Source organism: Coturnix japonica, chromosome 1, assembly GCF_001577835.2.
Source record: "Coturnix japonica isolate 7356 chromosome 1, Coturnix japonica 2.1, whole genome shotgun sequence".
NCBI classification, from domain to species: Eukaryota; Metazoa; Chordata; class Aves; order Galliformes; family Phasianidae; genus Coturnix; species Coturnix japonica.
This window is the reverse complement of record NC_029516.1, coordinates 42,804,612-42,822,955: the sequence shown is the minus strand read 5'-3', so window position 1 is coordinate 42,822,955 and position 18,344 is coordinate 42,804,612. Positions and strand designations below refer to the sequence as shown.

Genomic DNA, 18,344 nt, shown 5'->3' with positions numbered 1-18,344 from the left:
GAATACATTGATTCCCAAATCCATCTTGCTAGTATTTCTGTGAAGCTGCTCCTGAGCAGCATCAGCATTTCTTAAACTAGACATTTCCACCACTCATTTTAATTTTCAGAGACAAAAAAATTGCACAGGGAATATTTAACCTTGAAAAATAACCGTAAAATTTTATTAGTTCATAAGGAACACATTAATATTGCCCTTTTGATCTTACAGATGTAATTAAATTTTGTGAACTATTAGCAACAGATTCATCATCTCGGATAGGTGTAAAATCTTAATAAATGTCTGAATCTCAGGGCACTGGATAATTCTAATGCTAAACTAGACTTCATCAAGTATCCTCATGAATGCAGTATTACTTTTTTATCAATTACTCCATGCTGTATTTGGGCCTGTGTTATGGAAGACTTTCATAGCCTTAACTTACACCCTTGGACTCTATACCATCCTCTATTATTAAGCCTTTTGGTGTCATACCCACTTTATTTAGCAGAAATAGAGGATGAAATGAAATATGGCCTACATTATATAAATATATAATATTTTTTTCACTGGATTAAATGTGACCAGACGTGTTGATATCTCTTGCAATCTGCCTCTATAATTTTTATTGCAGAAGGTCACCAAGGGACTGAGTCGCAATCTACTTAAGTACTTCGAAGTACTACTTAAATCATTCTTAGGTCTCATTGAGTATCATTAGGAAATAGGGAGGAATTTTATTATTATTATTTTTATTTTATTTTTTGTCCCCTTCATCTGGGGAGTCAGTTTAGCCACATAAATTAACAGAGGTTTCCATACAGCATTTTGGTAGCTGAAAAAAACATTACTATCTGTACACAGCATAAAAACCTTTCTTGAATGAGGAAGTTCTAGTTCAGGGACCTACTTTTACCAGATACCACACAGAAGCTGCAAGTTGAGATGGCCTTACTGAGCAGTCTTTAGCTCTGGAAATAGTTCAGCTGCAGCAATGCAGAACTCAGCGTGGGTTGTGAAATCCACTTGAGAAATAAGTTAAATACTTAGGTGCATCATTTATGCTGAGCTCTCAACCACTACATCGTCAAGGGTTCCCCAGTCAGCAGTTTTAAAGATAGCTCTGGTACAACCTTACCCAGTTGCATCTAAGATGTGGCATCTGTCAAGGGGATGAAAATGTCTTTAGATGTGCAATGTGTTGCCACTAGCCTGCAGCAGGCAAACACAAGGCAAGGAGCTGAAACAGAAAGGAAGAGAAATCTTAAAGGCTATTGTGGTCATCTACCCATCTCAGTGTATTTCAGAGAAATCTTGCTGTTGTTGATCATGATGTTTTCGATACTTAGAAAAATTACTTGGTTTGCACTTACGTGCCATTAGCAGACCATGCAATGTAATAAATCTGTAATGAATGGCATCTTATAGTCTTAAAGCAGAGAACCTGGTAACAAGTTCTCATCATTGAATTGTCACTATGTATTAACTGTCCCCAGACTGTTTTATTTACTGTAACATAAGGGTTTATTTTTGTTTTCTCAGCCTGTCTTCCCTCTCCTGCCACTATGCTAAATGTGAAAATCTGCAGCCAGTGTGTCTGATCACCTCTGCTTTCATACTTGCATTTGCTGTATAATAGCAGATAGCTAGGGAACACCTCTTCAGAAACCTGAATCAAAAAATACCCTGGATGTGAAAGCACTGTTATCAAAATTAAAATATGAATCTTCTACACAGTTTCATAATTCATCAAATCCTTGGGTTGGTAAATTGATATCTGTCTGGTCATTGGTTCTGATTTGTTCAGCAACAAATATTCACAGCACGTGTTCTGACTATTTGGACCTCTCAATTCTCCAGAATGAAACTTAGGGAATGCATCTTTTCTTGTGTAATAAATGTATGCCTTCACTTTTACACAGTTATTTTCTGTCTGTATGGCAACCAGTGCTAGGTGGCCATACGAAGCAACCTTTCCACTTCAAGATGTATAAAATCACCTGCTTGCCATTCAGCGTATTCTATGGAATGGGAATTAAAAGGACCAACGTGAGTCATCCATACATGATAACTTTGAAACTAGTGGATCTAAAAGATCGTGCACAAACCTTTTTTAAGTCCACTTACCCAAATTACTTCAAGCAGAATGGTTGCTGTTAGACCTGTGTTTCATTTAAATATGCTTTTAAAACCAGAGACAGCAGAATGTAGTATACGTAAACACATGACTACAATCCATCAGAATTAAATACTCTCAATGATAAAGATCATTTTAGCTTTATAGAGGGAAGAGCATGATAAGGAAGGCAGTCTTTTATGAATCAGAGTAACTGTGGCTTGTAAAAGTTGGCCTGGAGCTATGTGAAAGTGGCTGAATTCTGTGAAATTTCACCTAATTTGACACATGCATATCTACATATACACTCTTGCTGTGGTGGCTAGAGGATTCCAATTGGTGGTAAAAGTGTTGTGTGAGGTCTCCTATGGATGTGCTCCGTATCACAGAATATTTATGTTCTTCTGTCTTACTTCTAGCCATGTGCAACTGTTTACAATATTGAATTCAATTCTGTTGACGTCTGGAGGATAATTTCTATGCTGTGTCCTCATATCCCCCCTTTCTTTGGGAAAGAATAGGAAAGTGAAGCTATAAGGGCTATTGAAAGATCTGAAATAGATGAACCAAAAAAAATAAAATAAAAAAGATACTTTTAATAATTATATGTTCTATTTAGTCCAATTGAAAAAAGTTTTTTTCCTGTATTTGCCAAATATTAGTCAAATTTTCTTTAAAGTGAAAATTCAATATTATGAGAAATTTTCATAAACCATATTTTTGAGTTGTTAACTTATTTATAATGGCATTTTCTGCCCAACCATAGTGTAAGACCTGCATATACTTTTTCTCTACTCTTATTTTTCTTCATTTAACCTGTATCTGAGCCATATGGATAGAATTTGGCTATGGTACAGAACTTATCAATTTGTTTAACAGATTAATTTATAAAGATATAAAGATTGTATTCAGAGCTTCAAGATGGAAATTACTAGAACGTAGTGTATTGAGAACTGTACTAACCTTCTCCTGACTTTCAGTGATGACACATTTTGTATTTGTCATTTCTACTGCCACAGTATAGAGTGCCCACTTCTGATCCAAAGCATTTTCATCTAGTGTACCAGCATATGTTTGCAATTAACTTCACACGACATTTACTAAAATGTTAGAGTGCTGAAGAAAGAACAAAATATATAAGAACCCTTTTATAATTCATTTTTTTTTCATCCATGCAAATATGTTTTAAATACCTTTCAGTAGCGAAAATGAAAATATTATTACAGTCTTTTTATTATGCCACAAATACACAATTTCAATTACTGAAATACATTCTTCATCTTAGTTACTTAGAGGGAGTTATTCTGAAATTTCAAATTTTTTTAGCCTGTTATCCTGTTTGATTGTGTTTGGTCATAGGCATGATAGTACTGACATCTGTCTAACTTTTTCTTCCTTTTTTAATGTTTTTCTTATTGTAATCCTTGGAGTACTGTTGGGATGCTTCATATTCACTTTTTCACTACTACAGCTTTTAAAAAAGCAAACTTCATCTGTGTTTCAGGTCCTCTTTTGATGTCTACAATGGTTGCTCTGAAAGTAATTCCTTCTATGTATTTCTATGGGAACTACAACAGATACAGAGCACTATAACACTATTCAATAGAGCACATTCTCAGCTACAAAATGTTATTTTTCAACACAGTCCCCACTATTAGCCATGCAGTTTCAGCAGTGATGAACAAGAGTGGTGTGCATCTCTGATTTCTGCCATTTACCTACTTCATTGACATAGCATTCTGACAGTATGTGAAAGCTGTGACCCTATTTATCCCTGGGTAGTTTTCAGTAGGTGACTGAGACAGCCTGAAAATTCTTTCTCCTGAGAGGTTAATTCTTATGTCATCGATATGATCAAGTGCAAAAATTAAATTAGTTTCTTTAGGGTGTAAATTAAGTTATAGATCTAGTAATAAAACATCCAATAGAAATAGAATGATAAAATAATTCAAAAATTTTTCATCCCCTGGATACATCCACTCTAAGCAGTTTTCCAATGCACCAGATACAGCCGAAGGTTTCTCTGTACATCATTTCAGATGTACATTAACATTAATCATAAACGTCTTTAAACATTAGGGCATTTTGGGGTGTGGGAAAACTTCTGTTGTTGTAGAATTTCTTTACTAAACAATAAGAAATATTTCCCCAGCACTCAGGGATAGACTCTTAACTTCAAAACACTGTGTTAAAAATTTGGATAAATGAAGTTTACAGAAACTTGTTGACCCTTCCATTAAAGATAGATAAAAGTGTTCTTTTTTCAATTCGAGTATATTGAAAAGAAAGAGCAGGTGAGTTTGATATACCAAGCATATACTTTTGCAACCACTTCTAACTTTTTCTAATTACCTAATTTGCAAACATAGACCACATTACTAAACTTCAATAATCCAAATGTAATATTAACTGAAATGTATTAGAAAGGAAATGTCTGACTAACTCTATTTACTTATATTAAACAAGAGTAATTTCATTTATAAACCAGGTTAATTAACAGGGTAGGGTTTCTCTGAAGCTATGCTAATTTGCACGATCTTTGCCTCTTTATTATTAATGATGGTCCATATAATCTATTCTGTATTCCTGATAGTGGGTTGAAGACCTGTAACAACTAAGCTTCTTCCATTAATTTCCTTTTAATCTTCTCGAACATTATCAGCATTCCAAATCCTATTTTGAAATAGGACCATTTGTGCTTGCTTCCTACCAGATCTTTATAAACTCATTGATATAAATTAGATCGATCTGTTGAATGAAAATTAATAGCCTCATTCATCATTCCCTTTCAATGGAAACATATTTTCACGTAAGTTTGTTTGATGCTTAAGGAAAATATTTTACATTTCTGTGCTTTTCTTAAAAAAAAAAAATAAATTATTTCTCTTCCGCTTTTATGTAGTAATGTCTGTTGGTTTGCAGCAGTGTCCATTTCCCCTACTTCTCTATGTCCTTGATGCAGCAGGTTTTTGTGTAGAAAATATAGGTATTATAGTCGTAATTAAAGACTCCTTCAGAATGCATATGCACAGGAGGCTGAATTAAGGCACTTTAATTCTTACATACTCCAGGTTTAATGTACTTTCCTTTACAACCTTATCATCCTTCTTAGAAGTTTTTAGTATATAATTAAGATAATTGCTTCCCATCATATTCTCCTCTGGATAACATCTCTGATAACATTCTTACAATAGAATGTTATTAAAAATACTCTGTCGTTTCTGAAGTTAAGCACATGGGGATGACTGATACCACCTGAACAGTTCATTGTCAGATTTCATATAGGTCCCCACCTATCCAAGGTGTTCATACAGTTTCACTTTTCAAAGGACTAGTGTACAAAATGAGAGAAAAATGAGAGAAAAAGGGTGCTGTTTGACATATGCTGAGCATCTTATCATGATTCATTTCTTTTTATCATTATTCTTTGATGTGCAGCTGGAAAAAAATCAGCTTTCACAGTAGTTTTGGACAATTTTTGCAAATGAGTGCTGAAAGTATTTCTCATCAAAGTGAATACATGCTGACCAACACTGAGCTCCATCCATCCTGGTGTGATTGCCAACTACAATGATCTCATTACACACTTGATTGCATGCTGTCAGAGAAAACCATTTTTCCAAATCAAGACAATAATTCAAGGAACATAACTAATTTGGAGTACTCTGCATTTTAAACCTGTATGCAAATATTATTTATCTGGATTTGCATGTTTTCTTTGTTAAATGGCTATTAGTTCCAGCAACTTTTGCAAGTAGATTTGAGTCAGGGACAACATATGCATAGTCATATAGAATATATTCCATTCTATTAAGTAATCCTACACTTCAAACTGCTCCTTAGATTGGTCTGTAGCTGAACAAATGAGTAATTGTCCTTCTTATAAATAATACTGATTTAACAGATATGTGAGGAATAAGATTGCTATAAAACATACTAAATTGCTATCATTAGTAGTAATAGCAAAACTTCATATTTCTCCTTTAATTTCTTTTCATTTTACATGCATCGGGTGTGTTCAAGGGAAATATGAGCTTTTGTAATGGGTTGAATACTGCATGGAGATTTTCAGTAGGCATTTAGTTCATATTACATGTCACCTGGTGCACCTGTGATTTCCTACAAACCTTTGATTTAATTTTCTACAAACCTTTTCAAATTGAATTTACTCAGTTTTAAAAACCTTGTCAGATTGAATCTTATTCAATTTAGAAGCTGAGAGGAAGCTGCTACCTTATACTTCATATTATTTATTATGTTAACATCAAGACTTTGTGTGTTCTCCTATTTTGCATTAGGATTAAACCGAGTCCTAAAATTTGAGAGATCCAGTCCTCAGTAATCTGTGGGCTTATGTCTATAATGTCATAAAGTTCAAATAGTAATTAAAACAAAAGCTAAACTTTGTTTTTTTTTCATAAGCAGGGAATACAGCATTGGCTCATCTTAAATCACATAAAGAGCTCAACTGACTTCTGTTACAGATGAATTTCTCCACTGTTTTTGGTCTCAGTGAAGCTGTTAAACTCTGAACAACTAATCATTAGACACTGCAATATACTATCATCCAGACATTCTCAACTGTTGTAGAAAGTTAGGACATTAAAAATGCTTCCATTCTCTCCTGCTCTTTTTCTATTTTTTTCAGGCCTTTTAGATATTTTCCAGTGAAGTTTATAAGTTGAATACAGCTTACTAGACAATACTTTGTGACTTGCTATGAATGGGGAATAGAAGATACATAGTCTACAGTTGCCCTGTAGCGCAAGTATATACTTGCCTGCAGTTTAGTGATTTGATCCCATGGTTTGAGTGGTCCCTGCTATTTCTGCAGCCTATATTAAAGAGGATGTGGGGGAACAATAAGTACCAGACTATTATGTGAATAACTGAATCTGTATCCTAGCACATAAGAATGTTTTTCAGTTTTAGGCATATTTCTATCCTAGCTGCATCCCAACTCCATGTCAGGCTGGGATATATTCATTCAGTCCCTTCCCCTCTTCAGGAACAAGGTTGAGCTCCCATAGGACCTGAGATCTAAATGATCAAAAGGTAGGTTTCTGTGATACCTACCTTGCAGTCTTTGTCTTTTTTTCCCATTAATCTTTTTTTTGCAAGCAAACACCAGGAGTTCTGTCCCAATCCAAGAATAATCTCTGATGAAAATGCCGTGAAAATGATACATTTCTCTTGGAAAATCAGTTTTAATTAGTCAGTTTTTATATGGGGAAAATAATTTGTCAAAATATTTGAAACTAGCTATGCACTGCGTTCATGTGTCAGTTTGATGGCTTTGCTAACTGATATTGAGGTCTCTGATGTGTTTTATGAATTTTAAAGCAAACTTTTCTACTAACTTCAGTACATCTGGAAAGCACAAGTCTTGGCATAGCTTACTAAATGTTGCCAAAATAACAGTATTTGTGAAAATATTAATGAATTACTAAAACAAACCATTTTTTGTACATAATGAACAGATTTATTTGTTTTGTTCAGTGTCAGAGATGACAAAAAATAGAAAAATATTAATTCCTACTGAAGGTAATCAGTGTTACATTCTGAAAAATCACCAACTATTTTCCCTCCTGTTTTTATGTCACGTTAAGTTAAAAATCATTTACTATCATTTTCTGTGTTTCTCTCTCCCTTTCTGCATCTGGTAGTTCTGATGTCAGTATGTCAGCCAAAAAATTTTCTTCTGTTGCTTTTTATACTGTTTTCACTTTTGTACAGACCATCTCAAAAAAAAAAATTCAAAATGTGCAGGAAATGTAGGATATTGCAATATGCCAAACATTGCCAATCCACGTATGTATAGATAACAGCATATCTTTACAAGCAGCTGGTGATGGAATCTTTTCTTCCTGCAGACAGGATATCAAAATAGTCTTTCCCTTTTTTCTCAATATACCTTCAAACACTTCAGATTTGAAAGAACACATAAGAAAGAATGTTTTCACACTTGGTTGCTTTATTGTTTTCAAAAAGGATAAAAAAAATCTTCAGAAAGATCACTTCATATGTTTTTGCTTTAGGATAAGGCTTCTTATTCTTTATCTATTACATTATATCATTGTACAGAGTATTATATTTTCTGGATGAGGATAGTAAAAGCAACTGTTCTTAAAAAACTCCTTCTGCTGTTGCTCCAGATAGTTCTTTAACTTTTAGATATGACTCCCTCCCTGCTAAGAAGATACTTAAATTGCTTAGTACAAGTAAAACCAGTTTCTTACCAGCAGTACTCAAATTGAAGCTACATTTCTCTCTCAGAGCAGTTCTGTTATTTTTTGACATTTCTTTCTGTCCTACATTGTGATGAAAAACAATGAGAAATTTCTGTACCTATTTTGTAAGTAAAATTAGCAAGCAATATATTTTTTTCTGATAAATTCAGTGTTTTCCAGTTTTTCTTATCCAACCTGTTATAACTTTAATAAGGATCTGCCATTGACAACTTTCTTAAAAGTATTAAATGCCTTGTGAAAGCCCTTGCTAACACTAAGCAATATGCTTTTCTTACATAGCTTGTCCATATTGCTAGATATCAGCCTTTTAAACGCACTTTGGAATGAATTTATTGCTCATATTGCCCAGCGAGGCTGTGGATGCAGTCTCTCTTCAGGGCCATTCTGGATGGGGTTTTGAACAACCGAGTCTGCTGGGAGGTGTCCCTGCCTATAGCAGGGAGGTTGGAACTAATTCATCTTCCAACCCGAACCATTCTATGATTCTGTGATTCTGTATTCTCATGGGATAATGAGAATTGAAATAATAAGTCCATGGTGAAACTGTCAGGAATTCTGTGAATTCTGCTTTTGGTTTTGCCTAAACACTTGCCTGTCATCGTGTAAGAATTAGATATGTGGAGAACCAGAAGGAGGAAATGTGGCTATGTATCATTAGTGCACACTACCTGCTAGATAGCTTCTTTCTACTTAACCATCTTCACCTCTTATGCTGGATAAAATATACATCTCTAATTAGGAACTAAATACTTTAGATATTATAACACATACAAAAATGTAAGATTTTCAGCATGTGTTGAGCCAAAATGAGAGTGAAAGTCCCAGAGAGAGTGAGAGTCACTCAAAAATTTACAAACTTTGGATATGAATATTTGAATATTGAAACATTTCAAAATGTAATCCTAGCTTTTTGGCCTTTAAACATTTGGTTATCTTTATTAATTCAATATTTTATTAGAGAGCTTTACTAATTGATACTTCAGAAGAGAGGAAGCTTGTGAAAATATAATTTTCTCTATACATTACATTTCCTTGCAATTAAAGATAGATGCATATCAGACCACTTATCCTCAGGGCTAGTTAAATTATTTATTAATTGAACTTGATCCCTGGGGAGTATTGCTATCATCAGTATTATTTAAGTGGTTTTAGAGCACTAACTCTGACCACATTTGCAGTTTATATTTTGGATTGATTTGAAAATGTAGCCTATTGTAGCTATAGTGTTTGCAGTAGTAAAATGCCATCTCTGCATGGCACAGTTTTGATGTTCTCTTTGGATTAAAGGACAAGCCTTTTGAAATACTAAGGCATACATGTAATAACACACAGTGGCATCTCACTGATGAGATAAACTTAAAAATAAGCCTGAAGATTCCTATTATGTATCATTATCTGGGAGTACGAGCATGTTTTGTTTTACAAGACTATTTTTTTTTTTTTAGTGAACAGTTGAAATAAATAAAAATACCTTGGCACCTGTAGCCATGCCCTGTGGTTTCCACAGAACATCCCGAAACAGGAAGACAACATGCTGAGAAAAAAACAAAAATGGACATCTATTAAATATTGTTTGTAAGCCTTGCAGCATTTCACTGTGAACATTTTAAACATGTGAAAGCAGCCAACAACAACAAATTCTCAGGAAAAAAAGCCCATATGACCACTAAGTAGCATTGTTTTTGAATGCTCAATTAGACATCAACAGCTTGCAGAGACAGTCTCAAAAGATTACTCAGGAAATGGTGGAAGTCACCCATCAGCTCTCATTAGCATTTAATGAGAGATATTTTTCCAGACAGTTGCCTGGTATTACAAGAGTTATAGAAGCTTGAAGCAGTTCCAAAATCTATTTGTGCAGGTGGGTGATTAGAGGAAATAAGAAGTTGACGATAGTCATACTGGCTCTTGTGGATGATACAGAAACAACTAAGCAGACTCCCTATTGCCATTGGAATGCACTTCACTGATAATTAATTCCAAACACTATCCTGAAATAGCTGCCACATCCAAGGTTGGACCAGTTACAGCTTCAAGTGCTTTCAACAAGACAGTTGCAGATATGTATTTACAATCCTGCTCAGAACAATAGTTATTCAGGTTTAAGTGTTCAGGAAACAAAACGAATTCAAAAGAGCATATTCAGACAGCTCAGTCCAACTGTTCTCTGTATGCATCCAGTTTAGCTTCCTACTGTCTCTACTGTTCCATATTCCATCTGCTCTTTTGAAATTTCTTCTGTAATGTTTATTCCTTGAAATCCTGAAATACGTGCTTATCCTTATCTGTAATTCCTAGATTTGTTCCATATCAAATAGTCCTCTAGGAATGAATTGCTTTGGGGCTGTAATCAAGTTAGAACAGTTTTGAAGTTAAATACTATACTATTGGAAATTACCTAGTTCCTCAAATGGGGGACTTTAGAACATGCATGTCTTTGTTCTTCTGATAAAGTAGTCAATTTTCTAATTTTTTTTCCAGGTTTACTCCTTGAAATGCAGCCTGGCTTATTTTACTTTATTACAGTTCCTGTGAATCTCTGCAGGATGTCTGGATCTTGCAGGAGAAATTACATTTTTATCTCGCTTCATCCAAGAAATATTATACATGGCAGCTCTGTATCAAATAGGGGAATTTCTACGATTTCATAACTTATTCTTCTCAGTTTTCAGTCTGTGTTGTTTTCTTCCTGCTTCTTGTTGTGGGCTCCTGCCTTGTATATTTGCTGCTGGTGGAACCCAGCAACCCAAATTGGCCCACAAGAATGAGTAGAACCTAAGTAGTGATGACTTCATGCAGAATGTTCAAATATATTGTTTTAGGACTAGCACTGAAATCTGTTTATGGGCATGTTCAAGGGTAATGGGCCGGCTCTCCTTGCTGTCCCTTAGATTGAGTTAACTGAGTTTTAATGAGCCCTTTGTAAAGACTCAATAAGAGCACTGTGCCCAAATTCTATTTAATCTCACAGAATGGGGTGTATGTGCTTCTTGGAGTGAGCCTGGATTTCTCTCTTACCGTTAGAGAAAGTTTAGCAACAGTAGAAAATTTTCCCTGGGGCATAATCTGGGCAAATTTCTTAGTCGTCTCCACCAACTACCAGGGAGCCAAAAGGGCCAGTGGCATCCTGGCTTATATCAGGAATGGTGTAGTGAGCAGACTAGGGAAGTCATCCTGCCCCTGTACTCGGCATTGGTGAGGTCTCATCTCAAGTACTGTGTTCAGTTTTGGGCACCTCAGCACAGGAAAGACATGGAGGTACTGAAGCAAGTCCAGAGAAGGGCAACGAGGCTTGTGAAGGGCTTGGAAAATCAGCCCTATGAGGAGAGACTAAGGAAGCAGGGGCTGTTTAGCCTGGGGAAGAGGAGGCTGAGGGGAGACCTTATCTCCCTCTTCCACCTGAAAGGTGCTTACAGTGAGAGCGGGGCAAGTCTCTTCTCACTGGTGACAAGTGACAGGACAAGGAGAAGTGGCCTCAAGTTGCGCCAAGGTAAGTTTAGGTTGGATGTTAGGAAACACTTCTTTAGAGAAAGGGTAGTTAAATACTGGAATAGGCTCCCCAGGGAGGTGGTTGAATCACCATCCCTGGATGTGTTTAAGAGCCACTTGGATGTGGTGTTCAGGGATATGATTTAGCAGAGAGTTGTTAGAGTTAGGGTACTATGGTTAGGCTGTGGTTGGACTTGATGATCTTTGAGGTCTTTTCCAGCCTAGGTAATTCTATGATTCTATGATTCTATGATATCATGCAACACAGTAAAAGGCAAAGTTTCCAGTGCATGTTTTCTTGACAGTTTCAATTAAACAGATAACATCTTTGTGATTTTGTCTGACACCTTAATAGTGATTATGATTACCCTTAATGATCATTGAGTCCGACTCCTGGGTCTGCACAGGACAACCCCAAATCAGACTACATGTCTGAAAGCACTGTCCAGCTGCTTTTTGATCCCTGGTAAGCTTGTTGCCATGACTGCTTCCCTGTGGAGGCCTGGCATTATCATGTTGCAAGAGAAAGGTTGTTTTCTTCTTTCACCAGACTGGGAAAGTTTGTACCTTCAGTTTTGTTAATGTCATGACACAGTGGTCAGAATTGATGGTTTGTCCAAGTTCTAGTAAATCCTGAAAGGTCATTCCTTTCCTGTCTCAAAAGACAGTGCTCAGCACTTTACCTACTGAGGGATGTGTCTTGAACTTTTTCTTCAATGAGGAATTTATGTGTTGCCACTCACGGGCTGCCATTTTGACTCTGGCTTATAATGGAGACACCATGTCTTGTCCCATATAATGATGCAATCCAGGAAACTGTCACTTTCGGTCTTGTATTGGTTCAATTGGTCCTGACAGACTTGCATATGGCGCTATTTCTGTTCTTGTGAGCGTTTGTGGGACCTGCCTGATATAAAGTGTCATATTCCAACATTACCACCATCATTTCCAATGCTTTGTAGCCAATATTCAGCTCTGTACACAATTCCATTGTCATAACCCACAGATTCAGTCACATGAGCTGATTGAGACACTCCTCATCTTGTGCTGTGATAGATGGGCATGGCCATCTGGAACATGGCTTGTCTTTCACTTCACTGTTCCCACTGCTGAATTGCACCACCCACCTCCTCACTGTGCTCACATTCACTGTTTGGTGTCCAGAAACATTCAGCAAGCGTTGATGAATGTCAATGGGTGCAATATTTTTCTCATGGAGGAATTCAGTGGCACACCTTTGCTTCATACGCACTTCCTTATCAGGTGCCATTGTGTCAGACTGCCCCTCTGCTGCAATCTGTCACACAGCAATGAAATGTAATGGGATATTGGTAGGAAGGTTCATCCTCTATTGCTGTACCACAAGCATCTGTGCTGACATCATGGGTCAACATAATTAAATAGCAGGTATTACCTTTCAATCAGCCCTTGTACACGTAGAACAAAAAGTATCTTTTTTTCATGATTTTATTACATATGACAGTGAGGTGAAAAAGAGATTCTGTGATGTGTTTCACTTGCTGCTTCCTTCTTTCCTTATAATCCTCATAAACAGATGCTGTAAAAAATATATTCCATAGAAAATGACTTAAAAACTTTTATATTTTTACATTTCAAAAAGCCAATTACATAACCTTTTTTCTTTTTCAATGCTCTGAAATTTCTTTTTTAGCTTTTTTTTTTTTTTTTCAAAGAATATATAAAATAACTGCTGGTGAAATACGGAATAACAGAAATAGACCAGTAAAAACCTTATCTGAATTTCTGGATTTGGTGGAGTTAGTTCAATATTCATATTTTTGTGTAAATGAAATCAGTCCACCTATATATAATCAGAAGGCATATCTATAGTTGAAATAATATAAGTGTACCTTGAATATAAGAAGATTCTTTTAAATAATGGCAGGAGCAATGTGGTGTTCATCTTCCAAGCAATTATGTCATCAATTGTCATCTTTTGATGTGTAAGGAAAAGGTTAGTGAGAAAAGAATTGAGACACTGTTTCTGTTTTCTATGGAGCATGAGTGTGACCACTGCTGTATATAGTGGGTACCTGTTCTGTAAATACTTCAGAAACTGGAAGAAGCAGTGAACTAAGTGTAGAGAAGTCATAAGATTTGAGATATGGAAACCTGTCTAATTCTATGAGATGGATAAGGATATTTTTCAGTATATCCATGAGATGTTGGTAAATTTGATTATGACTGCATAGCAATACTTTCTGTCTTTTAAAACCTTGGCTGACAGATTATTTTGGTTCTTTTGAACACAGGAAACATAAAATGTTGTATTTTCCTTTCCCTGTTTATTTTATTTGCCTTTTTTAAAAAACATTTTTAAAAATCAGAATTGGCTCCAGTAACATCATCCCTGTGTCAGTTTGTAATGTATGATGGAGGCAGGAAGGAATATTATTAGAACATACTGTACTTCAGTAATTTCAGCTGCCAGATGATCCCTGGAACCTGTTGTTATCTGACTTGTACAGTAACATCTCTTCACTTATTGTAACTTGAGGCTGAAACTAGAAGAGAATGACAGCTCTGTCAGCGTTTTGGCTCAGTCTGTAGCACCTGTCAGAAACTCAGTACAGTAGCTAATCGTCCTTCGAGAGATTAGGTAGGTAAATTCTTTATGCGATGAAAGGATGCATTGAAACTTCCAGTGATATAATTCTGGTTACCTAAGGGTAAAGAAATGTTTAGTTTTCTCACCAGTAATAAAAGAAAAGAAAAAAAAGAAAGAAAACGTAATTATTATGTAGTTTAATTACAAAAGATAATCTATTTCAATTTATTCTTGATGAAATGGTGAGTACTCTATATGTAAACAGGAAGAGTCCCCCAAATTGATTGCAGTAGCTAATTCAAGGGTGATATTCTCTGCCTGATGAAACAGGCCTAGGTAGTAAATCATTATCGTTGCTTAATGGGAAGATCATACTGTGAAAATAAACAGCTGTCCACAATAAAGAAATTGTTTACAAGAAACCATTACATGTCAAATGCTTTATTCCCCTGAGGGAGGACTGAAGGCATGAAATATTGAGCAGTTGGATTTTTGTTTTTTCCTGGGATGTTTATTTTAAAGAGAACGATTGTGCTTTTTTTGTCAAGCCCTTTTTTTTATTATTTTTTATTTTAAAGATTCTAAAAGCCTAATCCTTTTTTATACTACCACTTTATTTCCCTTCAAAGGACAGGCTGTAACTACTCTTTTATGTGAGTGTGGAATATTATGTATATTTATGCATACACTGTAGCTGAATAACTTCTTTCTCAGCTTTATCCAGAGAGTCATATAACTGCCCTGTCTCCCCGCTTGAACATCTTCCAATAAATCTTCATTCCAAGAATTTCAGTTCCAGTCAGTTCCATGATTCTGAGGTAGGACTGTAGTAGGACCAGCCTTTAGTGACCTGTCATTGAACAGGATCAAGAGCAAGCTTCAGATCCCTGTGGAAAAAATCAAAATCTTTTTCATACAAGACCTCTGTTACCTATGCTGCATATTTAAAGAATGAGTAAACAGAAGCTGAAGTGACTATTGTCAAGAGCTTATAACAGATTGAAAAGGTGCAGAAAAAACCTATTTGTTACCATCAACATCAATCTGTTTATTACTATCTGGCCTTTGAAAAAAACTTCCCTCAGCTGCAAGACTGCCTGATTTCACTGTAAAGGCTTTCAGACGCGAACTAGCTAAAGGGCAGCTGTGCTTAAGTGTAACCACAGTGGAAGATCAGTGACTGAAATGCATGAACAGCTAAAATAATAGGGAGGTTTTATTCTTTATAGGTTCAAAATCAATCTATGTCTTGTGAGAATCAATTTTCCTGTTTGTTTCTCACAACAGTAAGTAAATAACTAACTACAGTAAGTACACTTAGCCAGACTCACATCGAACATTTATCCCTCTAGAAGTTATTTCTTATCTTCCTAGATAGCACTTGTATCACTGTGTGTCTTGGGAGTACCATAATCTATTGTTTGGTGTCTCCTAGCACTCCTGTTTAACATTCATCCTCACTATGAGAAGGGCCTTGTTGGGGTGTCTTCTCATCAAATCCTTACAAAAAATTCTCTAGTTCACGGCACTGGAGCTACTTCGTTTTGTTAAAATTTTGTCTGTTTTTCTAGTGGATTTGCCCACAAAGTGAAAGGAAGGGTTGACAATCCATCTAAGCTGCAAATAAATAAGCTTTCATATGTGAACCCTGTAGGCTCTCAGGTATGAGATTTGTATGTAATAGGTGTAATGTAGCATATTGAGGTGGACATGTCTTTGTGACCCAGAAAGAAAAGTACTCAGTAAACTCATAGGCTCATGAAGACCACTGTGACCATGGCCTCTCAGTGGAAAAATTCCAGAATAATAAACTAAGCCATAACTTAAATAATACAGTTCTAAAAGCATGAAATAATGTGAAGCTTTTGGCCTCCTGCTAAGTCATTCTGGTGCTTGGTTACCATCACAGCTGGGAAGTTATGTCTCTGCTCTGAAATGTTTTTCTCTAACTTTACTTTGTGTCGTTCTAATTGTATGTAAGAATGACATTCTCAGTCCCTTTAATGGCCCTTCACTGAGCCGTAAAGCGATAACAGCATCACAAAATATTTCTGAACATCTGCTCCTCGTGTACCTGCATGTTTGTAGATATTTCCAAGCCAGGTGTAGGTTATCTGGATGAGATCCTGCTAGGAACTCAGACTGTACTATGCAGCTCTAGGAAGGATGTGGATTTCATCTGAGAAGCTGAGCACATATCTGTATAACTAATCCTCTCTAATCAGTTGTTCCTTGTGGTGTTCAGGAAAGTTGTGACTGATGGCTGTTGTTACGTTCCAAGTCAAGTATGTGTTTCTCTAATTTGTTGAACTGTGTCTTTACATGTTAGGAATTACCAGGATGACATATGAATTGCATCAAAAAGTCTGTTTTCCAGGATACTTGATAACACTTGGATTCACAATTAGTAATTCAGAGAAACGAATGTAAAATATTTGTGCACGGTTTTGTATGCTGTATCCTGACCTAGCATGGAATAAATGTATGTACTGAAAAAAAGAATCAGAGATATACAGTACATCCCTTACCAAACACATTTGTGTATTTTTGGAAGTTGAAATAGTGTTTTGAGTAACACCTTGTTTTAAAAGTAATTTTTTATTTTAAAATGTATAAAGTATTGTTAAGTTCACATACATTCTATTTTTATTCTCAGATAATGCACCTCAGGTAGCAATTACTGCGCCAGGATCTGGTAGCCATAGAAACAGCTCTACAGGCCCAACACCAGACTGCTCTCCTCCATCACCAGACACAGCTCTTAAGAACATAGTAAAAGTTATACGTCCTCAGGTAGGTGGTCGCCATAAGCATCCTTATAGTTGTATTTTTCCATTATACAAGCAGGATATGATGCACATGTTCTAGGAAGAAGTTGTTACTGAACACATATTTATAGATCAAAGATAGATAAGCAGAATACAAAATATTTCTGTACTTTGAACACTGTTTAGAATACAGGGAAATAGACAATATTTTATGAATGAGCTCAACAGTGTACATGTCTGTTAATAAATTATTCTTATAGCATTAGTCAATTTAATCTTTATGTAATATTCTCTATTTTAATGTACTGTTGGTTTTCTTCTAAGGTTGCATTCTATTTTTTCAGCATTAATGGCACATTACCTTTTCAGGTTTTCTTCCCTCTATATTTACATGATCCCATACGTTTTATTCATTCTTGAGTTTACCTACCTTCTTATGTTGTATTATTTCTCAACTTTGCATCGTAACTATAAACATTTTAATGTATTGGTAAACAACTTGCTTTAGAACACTGACATGCCACCTTGTAGCTCTTTAAGGAGTACAGCATTTTAAGAAAAAAGCAGGTCAGAGGGGCATTTGGAGCAGAAGAGTGGTGACATTTTTTATAGTTTGTGGTCCACAGTGAGATCGTACTATAACAAAATTCTCCCTACTGCACTGTGATAGCATTTTGGTTTGTGCTCAGGTGAAAAAGAAGCCGTCCATATGTCTTAATTTGTAAGTTTCAATGTTTCTCTAGCATATCTTGGGCCTCATCTATGAGCTGTCTTTGAAATTAGTTGAACTTAGAACGGGATTCTGTAGTATGGTAGTAACCTGCATTGAAGAGTTTATTTTAGAATCACAAAGTCATATAACAGCATAGGTCAGTTAGAAGAGATCTTCAATTAGTTACCCTAATTAAAAATATCTGTCAAATTGAGCTCTGACAAGTAGCCACCAAGTTGTAAAAACTTATTGATGTGAGTAGTTTTTAAAAAAGTAACTTCTACTCCTCTCTTACCCTTTTCTGTGTTCATTGCTGATATGTTGTCTGCTGCTGGGCCACTTTGATACTAGTGGATCCAGGCTTTACCTGGTTAGTATGTGCTGCAAGTTATGTGAGAAGCAAGCTGATGTATATGTGGTATTTTGATAAGAATTATGTAGAGTTGATTGCTTTGGTACT

The 18,344-nt window shown here is 35.8% G+C and overlaps 1 protein-coding gene across 8 annotated transcripts in view; it reads left to right on the top strand.

Moving 5' to 3' along the window:
* ANKS1B (ankyrin repeat and sterile alpha motif domain containing 1B) overlaps positions 1-18,344 on the top strand; it is a 393,719-nt gene that overhangs the window by 116,467 nt on the left and 258,908 nt on the right. For all 8 annotated transcript variants that reach the window (XM_032444024.1, XM_032444026.1, XM_015858789.2 and 5 more), the window contains exon 11: positions 17,061-17,197. In XM_032444024.1, coding sequence (XP_032299915.1) covers positions 17,061-17,197 — 137 coding nt within the window. The remainder of the gene's footprint in view (positions 1-17,060; positions 17,198-18,344) is intronic.